Here is a 13678-nt window from a genome sequence, read left to right as displayed (position 1 = left end):
CTCAGCCACTAAGGTGACGAGTATGGGATGGATGGATTAACGGATAGAGTCAGTCCAGTCACCAATACTACTTTCAGAAATTTCACACCATTTGTCTACTACTGAACTAGATTAGCTAGTGCTAATAATTCAGAGAGGCACCTCTGCATCCATGACTGGGGAAGGAATAAGAAAGGTTTAAATAGAGTAAGTTTGTCATGCATCATGGCAATCATATATAAAAATCTGAGGTGGCTTAGACTTTGAACCTCAGATCTGAACATCTGAATTTTGGATCCCATCTGGATTTTGAATTCTTAGATATTTTGGAAAGGTTTGGATCCAGGGATTTGATTTAGCCAATTTCCAAGACAAGGGAACATTTGCAAAACTTGGATCTGTATCTAGGTTTGGTTTTCAATCACCTCAGAGTTCGGGTGTGTTCAGATCTGAGGCTGGGGTTCAGGACTATCTTTAGTTTGAATGAATTTCACATAACCTTCTAAGGCCTATTTCTGTTTAGTGCAGCTGACCTTGCTCATAGAACTGTAGTGTAGATGTTCTAGGACAGATTTTTAAAGTGGTAGACAGTTAACACATGACCATACAGTCTGATGAAACTGTGTTCAAAACCACTTCCACTTGGTGCGTGGTCTTATAAATCTGATCACTAACAAACTTTCTTCTGTCCATACAAGCTCTCTCCTCACAGTTTACTCTCTCAAAGCACAATACTTTGCTATATGGGAAGCAAAAAAAAGAAATAACTTCAAAGAAGCAAATCCCCAATTGCTGCTATGGAGAGACAGAATCATAGAACCCAAATTAAAAGTATTTCATGTCAGTTTACCTCAAGGCATTGTGTAATGATTCTCTCCAAGGGTTACATCGTCTTTTTGTTTTTTAATAGCAAGGTAACCTTGTGTCTGCCAGAAGTATTTGCTTCCCAGAGACTATGGTTTACATCCTCTCTACCTCAAAGGTTTCTACAATTGACTTAACAAGTTTATCAAGAAAAGAAATGTCATTCTCACCAGTGGGAGGGAATTCAAATTAAAACTATCACAGCACTCGCTACTTTGCTGGATTAAATAGATGGTATCTCTTTCTGATCCTGCTAATACGACTAATTTTCAGAAATGAAAATGTTGAGATTAAATGCTATGGTTTAACCTGTTCTTTTCAATAGTGGCTGATCCAACTTTTGTCAATGATTTTCTTTTGCTGAAATAAATGTTGATGGAACGTGCCAGACTAATGGCTCATTAGACCGAAGTCTCAATTTATGAATCTTATACTCTCCTGGAATAATATTGCACATTCAGAGCATTATGCCAGACTTTATACCTGCCCAGACACATCTGCACATCTGCCAACATCAGGGACAGCATACTGGATTAGAGAGATGGATCATTGTTCTGATTCACCCTGCTGTTGCAGTTCTTGAATTCACATAGATGATGTGACTTTTACTCACAGGAAAGTTCAGTGAGTAACACTGTTTTCAAAAGAAGATTGCAGAAAGTATTTGATCTTTTGATGCTTTTTGAGTATGTGGTTTAATATACATTGATACTGGCCCAAAACATAAATGTAATCGAACTTCATGTAGACACAGATAAATGTTGATTTTTTCTATATTTCAGGATCTGCTTGGGAAGTAGACATGCTAAGTTTCCCACTTATTTAAACGCTAATTCAGTCCATCCTGGACTGTGAGTGTCAAGCATAGGGCACAGCTTCTACTACTTTGAAAAATAAACTCGAGAAAAGGGCATCCAGCTTCAGACATTCAAGGATGCATTTAGGTGATTCCCAGTGAATGTATCAGTAAAGGTTAGAATTGAGATTTCCCCACTTTGTATTTGATTAACTCTGGGTCACTTTCTGATCTCATCGGTGTAAATCCACAGTGACACCTTGTCATGGCTAAGTTCTGACCTGGATCTGAATTTCTGTGTTTGAGAATGTTCCCATCTGTGTGCCTGGTTCAGCTCCTCCAAGAGAAAGAAAATGGATGCAAGTTTGGATCTGACAGAGGTCTAAGCAGTGACTAATTCCTGCTTGCTGGGAAACAAGCAGGGTCTCTGGATCATGACATTATACTACTCGAGAAGTATATTCTCAAATAATATTACAAGTTTAAAGTGGAAGTTATGGAGAGAACAGGAAGAGAAGGAAACAAATGAGAGAATGAAAAAGAGCAAGTGGATGGGTAAAAAGGCAAATGTGGAGGGAAGAGGAGAAGTACTAAAAGGGGGAAAATAACAGTGGTTTTAAAAGGCTTCATCCCTGCAATAGCTGCCTTCCTGTAGTAGTGTCTGCTCCAGCAATCACTTTTACCTCATTTTCTACTCTTGAGAGTACTAAAGAGTTATACTATAGAAAATGAGTTCAAAGTGGCCACAGATCTCTACTGACAGGGAAGCTGAGGCAGTGGGAGTAGGGAGAGTGGAGCAAGAAGAACAGATCTGATGTACCCAGGAAGACAAAGAAGAAACAAGTTCACAGAAAGTGAAGTAAATGCTATCTGTTTAGAAAACAGTAGAAGAAAGGAGTTCATTGGGTTTTTAGTATGATTTTTTCTTATTTGTTTACTAGGAGGTACTTTTCATGGGGTTATTCCAAAGTTCAATGGAAGTGCAGACAAGATGTTTGAGCAACCCTGTGTTAAACCTACTATTGTTTAGAGAATAATAGTGAATGCTACTTTCAAAGAACTTTAAGGCCAATGTTAGACTTCAAAAGGGAAGATCAAAAGGGCATATCAAAGTTGAAACCTTGAAGGACAAATAACAGATGTATTAGATCTGTTAAGTCCCTCCACTTCAGTCAGGAACAGTTTGCCTATATATAATATGTCCCAGAGTTCAATCTGGGGCAGTGGACCACTGCACCTCTCCGAATGCAGTGCTATGCCACTCACCTGAGGTCTGCGACTCTGCAGATGCCTGGGGGTCCACAGACCATGTCTAAAATGTCCATGAAAGACTTAGACTGAAAACTGACTGAATAAAATTCAACTACACAGACAATAGATTTCCAAAGGGGTCCACATCTCCATTCAAAACATTTTAGAGGTCCACAAATGAAAAAGGATTAAGAAACCACTGCCTTAGAGGCATAACACAGCTCATGGATGTTAATGTTCTTTTACTGAATTTTAAGACTGAGAGTAGGTTTACTCCAATATACTCATCAGATCTTCTTTCAGCTTTGATTCTAAACTGTCTTTAAAGATCTGAATTAGATAACTATTTAGTTTGCCCTAAATTAACCTTATGATAATGGCAAGGGGTACATTCCATAGAAGGCAAACGGTCGAATAATTTCCTTCTACTTTTAGTAGCTCATAGTCTATGTGTGTATATAGGAAAAAACTGAAAGAAAATGGTTTGGTTTTAATGCTAAGGATTCTTAAATCACTGTAGTTTATTGCAGAAGCAACCTTGGGCTGTGCACAGAATGCTTTACGAATGTATGAGTGTTTTTATTAAGCTTATGGCCACCTTGACTCAAAGTCAGTTTCTGAAGTGCCTAGAAAGCACTGTCAGATAAAAGGGATTATTGTTATTACCTTCATTACTAGAAATCATATTTATCCAGGATTCCCTCAGATGGGCTTGGGAGGTGATTACACAGGGTGCATTTTAATACTGGTTTGAAGCAGCAGCAGGTGACCCTGCTTAAGAATGCTAGTGACTACAGCATACACACCAGTTGGGTGGTAGGCCTGGAAACAGCCCTTTTCCAGCAGACCACACCTCCTGAGGCTGCAGAGGAGGGCCGGCACCAGCCCAGCAAGCAGCTGCTTGGGGCGGCCAAGGGGAAGGTGCAGCACGTCCGGGTCTTCGGCGGCAATTTGGCGGCGGGTCCCTCAGTCCCTCTCGGAGGGAAGGACCACCCGCTGAATTGCCACCGAAGACTGAAGTGGCGGCAGTAGAGCTGCAGATTACGGCCTTTTTTTTTTTTTCTTTTTACTGCTTGGGGCTGCAAAAACCCTGGAGCCAGCCCTGCTGCAGAGATTGGCCCAGCAGCCAGGTGCCACCACTTAGTGCTTTCCAGCACTAAGGAGAGATCCTGCCTTGCTGCCTGTATAGGGGAGAAGAGGCTCCCTATATCCCTCTGCTCAGCAGTGCACCCATACAGCAGAGGAAAATTTAGCCCTTTTTTTTTTTAACCTTCATTGACTTCCCTGTCAAACCCAAACTGAATGTGCTGTTAAAGGATAATTAAGGCCCTTGAAGAGGAATCAACAAGTTTATACATTGCAAGCAAATGAATGGCTGTTTTGGTGACTATTTATACGTTCAGATGTAGTGCCAAAATTGCTCTTGAAATACCAGCTGAAGAGTGGCACGCATCCAACTCCTCTGCCGAAATGCTCTGTCAATAATGTAGGCGTTGTGCACATTTCATAAGAGCAGCTCTCTTCTTCCCTCCATCCCCAGCCTGTAGTATGAACTGTTCTTGAAATGATTTTAAGTGCAGTGCACATGGGCTGTTTAGTGTGTGAGGGAAATGTGGTGTTCTCAGGTTCTAATCTATGCTGAGATCTAAATGAGATTTTGTGAGGATGCCCAGGTCTTGTCAGACAACTGAACTGTGCTAGTGTGACTCCTCGGGAAGGAAGCCTTTTTTTACCTTTCCAGATATGTTCAGGATGTCAGAGGTGAACTGCCTGCCACATGGTATGGGGTGGCTGTTCATGGTAATGCTGCAATGAGCAACAGGATTGTTAAAAGAAGGAATTGGATGATAAGAACTCTGCACTGCACATAAATCTTGTCACCCTCCCCAGCAATCTACACAGCCACAAAACAACCGACATCCAGGTGAACCAGTGCAGTTCCACTGCACAGGGAATGGAAGCAGGATTCAGGGAAACCATGCAAACTCACACACATTGGAGCACAATTGTAGGGGGGGATCCTAGCACACTGATGCCTGAGGGATGCTGAGGGAGCACTGAGGGGTGGAGCCAATGCATCCATGAATACACAGCTCCTCCATCCTTTCTCTTTGCAGAGGATGGTGAACAGAAGAAGCCGAGGGCTACTGTAGCCCTAGACTGCAGTAGCAACTTGTCATAAACAGATAGCTAAGGGTTAATGTCTCTTACACCTGGAAAGAAGTAACCTGAAACACCTGACCAGAGGACCAATCAGGAAACAAGACTTTTTCAAATCTGGGTGGAGGGAAGTTTGTGTCTGAGTCCTTTGTTCTTGGTCTTGTGCCTATCTCTCTCTCGGCTATGAGAGGATCTCTGTTTCCTTCCTTTCTAATCTTCTGATTCCCAGTTGTAAGTTGTAAGTACAAAAGATCAGATAGTGATTTATATGGTTTTTTTGTATTTACATGTGTGTAGTTGCTGGAGTGTTTTGAATTGTATTCTTTTTGAATAAGGCTGTTTATTCATATTTCTTTTAAGCAATTAACCCTGTATTTGTCACCTTAATACAGAGAGACCATTTTTATGTATTTTTTTTCTTTCTACATAAAGCTTTCTCTTTAAGACCTGTTTCTTTAGTGGGGAACTCCAGGGAATTGAGTCTGTGCTCACCAGGGAATTGGTGGGAGGAAGAAGTCAGGGGGAAATCTGTGTGTGTTAGATTTACTAGCCTGACTTTGCATACCCTCTGGGTAAAGAGGGAAGTGCTTCTGTTTCCAGGACTGGAAATAGAGAGGGTGGAATCCCTCTGTTTAGATTAATGGAGCTTGCTTCTGTGTATCTCTCCAGGAACCCAGGGACGAAACACCTGGAGGGGGGGAAGGGAAATGGTTTATTTCCCTTTGTTGTGAGACTCAAGGGATTTGGGTCTTGGGGTCCCCAGGGAAGGTTTTTGGGGGGACCAGAGTGCCCCAAAACACTCTAATTTTTTGGGTGGTGGCAGCTTTACCAGGTTCAAGCTGGTAACTAAGCTTGGAGGTTTTCATGCTAACCCCCATATTTTGGACGCTAAGGTCCAAATCTGGGACTAGGTTATGACACAACTACAGTGTTGAGAGGATCACATCACCAACAGAGCTCAGCAGCGCACCACTCATTTACTCAAGGGGTGTACTGGGAGGAATACAAGCCCTAAGTTAGTTAAGCATTTGAGATCTACAGTTACTTTGCCATTAAGGAGGGGAAAAATATTTTAAGAGTTTCTAGGCTGAGCTAAATTCTCCCTCATCTCTGTTCTGCCCACTCTTTTGGCTACAGCTTCAGAATGCCTGGTAACATGAAATGTCAGTTTTGCTGTCAGGTGACTCCTCAGACTAGTCTATCTAGATGTTATTGGGATGTCTGGGAACTATACAACTCCACTTAGAACACTGTACTCAGCTGTCCCATCTCGGCACCACACAGATGTAGACAAATTTGAAGGACGTCAGACCAAAAGCAACAAAAATGATTAATCAGATGAAATGATGAATTTGGGGAAAAATGTATGAAGATTAAATCTGTGTAGCTCTGCAATGCAAGGTTTTAGAAGGGTGCAAATACCAACGGGAGGGGGGGATGGTTTGGGGAAAGAGAGAAACAAGGAGAAAAGGCATCAAATCAAGAATAGGAAAAGGTACTGTGGTGGGGTGTGAGAACAATACTTCAAAGGCAGTAGCAGCAATTCCATTCAGCTTTAGATAGCAAAGTAATTCTAAAAGATAGGTACATATAATTATCATATTTACAGAGAGTGAAACTGAGATGCTGAAAGTTTAAGGATTCTGTCCAAGATCACCCTGCAAGTCTATGGCAGAGCTGGGAATAAAGCCAAGGTTTCCAGATTCCCAAATCCATATCTTACCCACTGGTAAGATTTCTCCCTGGAAGAACCACACTGGAATTCTCCCAGGAATGATTTGAAGTAAATTCTATGCAATAGAAAATATGACCTAAATTTTCTAAAGTGACAAGCAATTTTGGGTCCCTTAATTTTTGGGTTCCCAACTTAAGACATCTTCAAGGGATCAAATTTTCAGAAAGTAGAAGCTCAGCAGTTTCTGAAAATCAGGCCTTTTCAAGCTGTCTCTAGTCAGGCATGTAAAAATTGAGTCATCCAAAATCACAAGTCATTTTTCAAAATGGAGGCCAAAAGATATTCCTAAGGTGTGGACAGGGACTTTTTACAGGTAGTTTAATCGGAGAAATTACTCATACTCCAGTCTAATGCTCAATTACTTTAGTTCCAAAATCAGTATTTTTGCCTTGTATCTGTGGGAATGTTTTAGAAATGGAGGCTTATCAAAATAGTCAGCCTGGATAACCCTTCATCTACCCCATCCCCCAGACAGGACTTACCTCCAGTTATGCCACATACCAAGGAACTACGATATGGTCACATCATTCCTGGAAGTCCTGCATCTAAAAGGGGAATCCTTGAAGTGAATCCACCATGTTAGCAAAGCAGCATTAGCCAGCGCTGTGATATCACTCCCAGGTGAAGTGTTTGATGTACTTCCATGCGGGATGTAATATAACAGAATGAACCACACCAGGGATACTAAGTTGGGGGTCACTGCACTTGGTCTGTTCAGCTTCAGAACATTTTGTATAATTAGAAATTGGTATTAAATGTTTAAGTAGTAGCCAAATGTGATAAAAGCCATAGAGAAGGGGAGAACTATGGACCAGATCCTCAACTGGCTCCATCACAGCCAGGGGAGCTATGCTAATTTATAGCAACTATGGATCTGGCCCCATATGTTTTCTATTCTCTACATAGATACCTTTCAGCTACCTCTCTCCCTGAGTTCTATATAGTTCACCCCAGAAATCAAGCTTTCCAAATCTTTCTGTTTTCAGTACTGATGCAACTGAGGGTTATTCTGTATACCAGGTCCCACAGAATCTGTATCACTTTGTCTTCATTTTCAATGCAGGAAATGCAGATCACACAAACAAGCTATGCAATTAAAGATATTTGTGCCCAACATGCAAAACTTTCTAAGATCCTCTGTAATGTTAATAGCACTTGAGATTAAACCAGTCAGGCCACACCAGCAAAGACTTTTAACCATGAACTTACTCGGAAAACTTTCTCCACTCTTGTGATACTTTTCCCAAAGATGGTTCCTAGTTGATCTCCAATTCCAGCCAGCAAGAAGCCAAAGAGTGGAATCCCAAAGATGGCATACAAAATGCAGAAAATTTTGCCTCCTTCAGTGCTTGGGGCGATGTTCCCATACCCTGGAGAGAAAAATTATCATCATAACTTCACAGTTCAGACATGGCCTCTTGTGCAGGTACCTATATGCCACACCCAGTCTGCAAATGGTTTCTGAGCAAGAAGAGGAAGGTTCCTTACATGCTCTCTACCACATTACACCCATTGAACAATAGTCAGTCAGTCCAGCCTTTGTAGTGGTACCCACTGGAAACCAGCATTAGTTATTCACATGTAACCCTCAGTTACTACTATTTCTCTCTGAATTCATCTTCCTAATTAAAGCTGTTGTTTGAGTAACTGGGCTACTTTTACTCAGCATGGCAGCTGCACAATACGCTACAGGAAACCTTTAGATTAGAGCCCTAGCCTATCTCTTCCATGCTGCTGCTGCATTTGAACTCTGTCAATTGCATCCTGATGGGAGGATGACTCACCTGAATATTCTCATTCCCAGTTTTCAGCTCTGAATTACATAGGCTCTTTATCGCAGATTATAGGAATCGCCATTTCCAGTCCTTGCTGCTGTGCTAACATGAGGCTTCAAGGACTCCTTTTGTTCACTCTTCTTTTCAATTTAATAATAAAAAAGCCTAAGTTTTATTTTTCATGATTTTTAATGGGCTCTCACAAGCAGCTCTTTGAGAATTCCCTCTGGAGATTATTTACATTTAAATAGCATTGTTAACACGGTAATAAAGACTCCTATATGTCTTCATGTTGCTTATTGTTAAAGTAACTCACAGAGCTGCCTCAACAGAGCACAAACACTAATTAACACATAATTACCTCTTCTGTGTTCAGTCTGAACACCTTTGGGTAAGTTTGGTTTGGGTTTCAGTTCTGGTTCCAAACCTCAGAACTCCATCCAAGTGTCTGAGATTCTTGCATAGACATAAGGTTTTCATTGTCAGTGTAGGAGTCCTTGGGGATACAGTTTTCTATAGAGAGCAACTTTCTTGTCAACTGCTGCAAAGTGCAGGAAGCCCCTTGCCCAAAGGTTCCCACAATCTTTCTGCAGCCAGAGTGCAAGGGGACTGTGCAAGGCTACTCCTGGCAGAAGTATTGGACTATCTAGAGAGGAGTGCCAGGAAAGCAAGGGAAGGACTTGTCCCCTTAGCCCATGCAAAGTGCCAGGAGCATTGTGTGTGCAGAGAACACACTGTGATGTTTCTAAAAGTGTAGCCAGGGCTGACAGTGAGTGCATTTCCCCTAGGGGAGGAAGAACAATAATGCCTCTGTGCAAACTAGTGAAACACCTACAGCCACTGCAGTTTGCACAGACACCTCCTTTTTCCCAATTCTCCATGTGCCTCTATATAATGTATATGATTTCAGTGACCATTATGTCTCTATTTGGGAAGCAGGGTTACCATTAAAGAGAAGAAACAAGAATTATAACTGTAACACCCGCACCATTACAGTTAAGATTATTTTGGGGTCTCCATTAAAACTCTTTCATTATAGTGGTTTATTGCTTGACTACTCCGAAAATTAGCACACACCTACAAATGAGTTATTTAAAAATATAAAGGAAAAATCAGACTAGATTCAACATTCTAACAGATAAATCCTGGTACTGATTTTCATAACCAAGACCCTAATTGATGCAATCAACAGAGCCTGATTCAGGAATGTATCCCTGTTCAGGAAGATCACTTAAGTACATGCTTGACTTTAAGCATGTACTTAAATCCTACTGAAGTCAACAGAGCCTAAATATATGCTTAAATGCTTTTCTAAATCAGGGCTATGAAATGTAATATGCCATTTATGAAGTTTCCAAATATGTTTTCATATAAAAATGAATCCATATGAGTAACACCTCAGTTACTGACTTTCCACAGAAATATAAGCTACTGGTAAAGGCAAAGATCATCGATTAAGTGTCCTCAGGGGGAGTAGTACAGAGAGAGCTGACAAAATTCATTAGAGGGATAAAGAAAGATTTCATTCATAAATAGAGAGATTGAAAAGATTGAGGCTAGTTAGGAGGATACAAGTAAGAAGGAACCTGACAGATTAATACAAATATTAGTGGCATAGAAAAGGTGAATTTGGCACTCCTATTTAGCTTTTCACATAATTCAGGAACAAGAAAACAATCAGTGATATTTAAAAACAACTATTTAAAATCTGGTAAAAAAAAGTTATCTTTCCACAACGCATAATTAACTTGAGGAACTCATTGCCACCAGGTATCATTGAGGCCAAAAGCTTAGATTTTAAGAAGGATTAGACATTTATATGGACACTGAGTATAATCCCGGTTAAAATAGCTAGGATTTGAAAAATTAATGAGGGATATAAACCCTCATGTTTCAGGGCATATAACAACCACTGATTGATGTGGTTAGGAAGAAATTACCCTTGTGGGAAAGTTATTCCATTAGTGATGACTGCAGAGTTTCTTGCAGCTTTATGTGAAGTATCTGGCTCTTGTGCTTGACCTTCAAAGACAGAATTGGCTTGCGTAGCCATGGCCAAGTAGGCAACCACCTGTACTAATAGTATCAGGGTTACAGAACTGTGAAAATTTCTGTATTACTTGCTTTCCGGTTCAGTCTTGCTTTCTTGGACTCTCATTATATAAATAATTCCTGATGTGCACCCCACAGCTTAGTGTCAGATACACCACATAAGGATACAGTCAAAGCACCCTCAAAAGTGCAGTTCTGCTACTTTGCCTGTCTCTCTGAGATCTAATGAATCTTATTTTGTTCTCCACTTCTCAATGTCACCATCTCCCTTAAAATATAAAGATACCTATGGTTGTGATGACTGTTCCAGCAAAGAAAAAGGCACTTCCAAGGTCCCAGTGACTGCTGTTGTTAGAAGAGTTTCCTATGGGACTGACTCCTGCGTTATCTGCATCAATGGCATGCTGCAAGGAAAGAGATAACAAGTCAGCCTGCAAAGAGCCTTCTCAAATATGGTACAGTTATAGACAGGAACCCCAACTCCACACACCAGTGGGGAAGCATGGATCTGAATTTTGTCATTGATGCTCTAAGTACAGTAGCATCCTCCATACAAATTGAACCCCCAATGTATTATACAGAATTCAATAATAAATATCAAAGGGGAAGAAAAGTGAAGAGGCACAGACAAGTGAGGAAAAATGCAATGAGGCTTGAAATCAAATGGAGAATTGATACAGCAGAGATGCAGAAATGCTGTTCCAGAGGCAGAAGCTGCAGAGGAAAAGGCTCTCTAATGGTGTACGGGGATGAGATGGATGCTAAATGAGACAGTGAAGGTGGTAAATAGAAATAATGCTAATTGAGTCAACTGAATATAGTCAGTCAAGGTGTCATAACCTATTCCCAGATTTGGACCTTAGCGTCCAAAATATGGGGGTTAGCATGAAAACCTCCAAGCTTAGTTACCAGCTTGGACCTGGTAAAGCTGCCACCACCCAAAAAATTAGAGTGTTTTGGGGCACTCTGGTCCCCCCAAAAACCTTCCCTGGGGACCCCAAGACCCAAATTCCTTGAGTCTCACAACAAAGGGGAATAAACCATTTCCCTTCCCTTCTCCCTTCCAGGTGTTCCCTCCCTGGGTTCCTGGAGAGATACACAGAAGCAAGCTCCGTGAATCTAAACAGAGGGACGCCACCCTCCCTGTTTCCAGTCCTGGAAACACAAGTACTTCCCTCTTCACCCAGAGGGAATGCAAAGTCAGGCTAGTAAATCTGACACACACAGATTTCCCCCTGACTTCTTCCTCCCACCAATTCCCTGTGAGCTACAGACTCAGTTCCCTGGAGTTCCCCACCAAAGAAAAACTCCAACAGGTCTTAAAAGAAAGCTTTATGTAAAAAGAAAGAAAAAATACATAAAAATGGTCTCTCTGTATTAAGGTGACAAACACAGGGTCAATTGCTTAAAAGAAATATGAATAAACAGCCTTATTCAAAAAGAATACAATTCAAAACACTCCAGCAACTACACACATGTAAATACAAAAAAAAAACATATAAACCACTGTCCTTTCTGTACTTACAACTGGGAAACAGAAGATTAGAAAGCAGGAGACAGAAATCCTCTCATAGCCGAGAGAGAGTACAGGCAGAAGACAAAAACAAAGAACTCAGACACAAACTTCCCTCCACCCAGATTTGAAAAAGTCTTGTTTCCTGATTGGTCCTCTGGTCAGGTGTTTCAGGTTACTCCTTTCCAGGTAAAAGAACATTAACCCTTAGCTATCTGTTTATGACACAAGGGTTTTAATTATCGGGCAATTAAATAAATTACATTAAGTTGTTAATATCAGATACCAAATAAAATACAGAATACCTAATTTGAAACAAACAAAAAGGACTCCTTCATATATTCATAAATATATTGAAACAAATCTGTGACCACCTAGGACTTCCCAGTTGCCACTATAATGCACACCATGGACCCCTGGGATTTCACAGTACTAGTGGTGATAGATCCTCCTGTCCTAATAGCACAGGTATCTGCCATCTGATATAATGATCCCATTCTGTAGATGGCAGTGTTGCACATAAACACGAGCAGTATGGAGCTTTTCATGCATGGTCATTGGATCGTTCTCCATGCCATGCCAATAAAAAGTGTGCAAGTGGTCTGGCTGTAGGACTGGGATTGGATTATAATTGCAGTGGAGGTTAACACAGAAACTCCCTTCAGATTACTCTTGTCTCTGCATATTTATATATCAGTTCAATTATGTGATTTCATGTAGCATGAGGGGATACTCACAACTCTAGAGGACATTTAGCATCTGGGGGTTACTGAGGTGTGAAGTCTACTCATGTAGCAGGGAAATACCTGGACTGATACATTTAAACTATAACTCCAGTGCTTCTTGTTTTTAACAAATCCAGTAACACCACCCAACTGAAACCTTCCTTCCCTCCCTGCCCCATCTGTACCTGTGTCTGACCTCACATCTGCCCCACTGGCACCTCCGTTGGCAGATCCCACCTCTGCCTCTTGGCAGTCTCTCCCATTCTCTTTCTGGAATGTTTGTTCCATCTCTGAAGAGATCACCACTATTCACAACTCCTTCATCTCTCACGCTTTCCATTGCCTGGGACACACAGTAACCTACATCCCTCTACTCTGTCACAGTCTGTGCTTTCACACCACAATCTCTGCTTCTCAAATGCTCGCTATCATGAATCATCCCCAGCTGGATCATAGTGAGGGGATCAAGCTTTTCCTCTCCCCCTCCTGCCACTTTCATCTCCTCCCTCTTATCTCTTCCCATTTGTTCTCTTTGGAGCCCCATTAGACTCTGTTCTCCTTTCCCACTCCATGTTGCTGTTATCTGCTCTCACTGGGACTCTCTCCAATCTCTTTCCCCTCTGATTTGCATCTCCCTCTAAATATAATCTCCGATATTTATTTTGGTGACTTAACTGACCACCAAGTTCAATGAATGAGAACTGCATGCAACAAAAAAAGCTCAAGGGTTTAACTCTTGGATCCATGTCTGCACTCCTCTGTTCTTTCTTATGTTCGCACCATTATCGTAGCCCTGATCTCTCGTGTCAGCTATTGCAATTCCCATAT

At 41.2% G+C, this 13678-nt stretch overlaps 1 protein-coding gene across 1 annotated transcript in view; it reads right to left on the bottom strand.

The window, feature by feature from the left end:
* The window catches only part of KCNK10 (potassium two pore domain channel subfamily K member 10), a 101649-nt gene that overhangs the window by 29348 nt on the left and 58623 nt on the right, over nucleotides 1-13678 (bottom strand). Inside the window, exons 3-4 of the mRNA XM_030558970.1 lie at nucleotides 10899-11016; nucleotides 7995-8155 (exon numbers count right to left, since the gene is read on the bottom strand). Of these exons, the coding sequence (XP_030414830.1) occupies nucleotides 7995-8155; nucleotides 10899-11016 (279 nt within the window). The remainder of the gene's footprint in view (nucleotides 1-7994; nucleotides 8156-10898; nucleotides 11017-13678) is intronic.

This window comes from Gopherus evgoodei, chromosome 4, assembly GCF_007399415.2.
Source record: "Gopherus evgoodei ecotype Sinaloan lineage chromosome 4, rGopEvg1_v1.p, whole genome shotgun sequence".
Taxonomy (NCBI): domain Eukaryota; kingdom Metazoa; phylum Chordata; order Testudines; family Testudinidae; genus Gopherus; species Gopherus evgoodei.
This window is presented reverse-complemented; position numbering and strand designations above follow the sequence as displayed.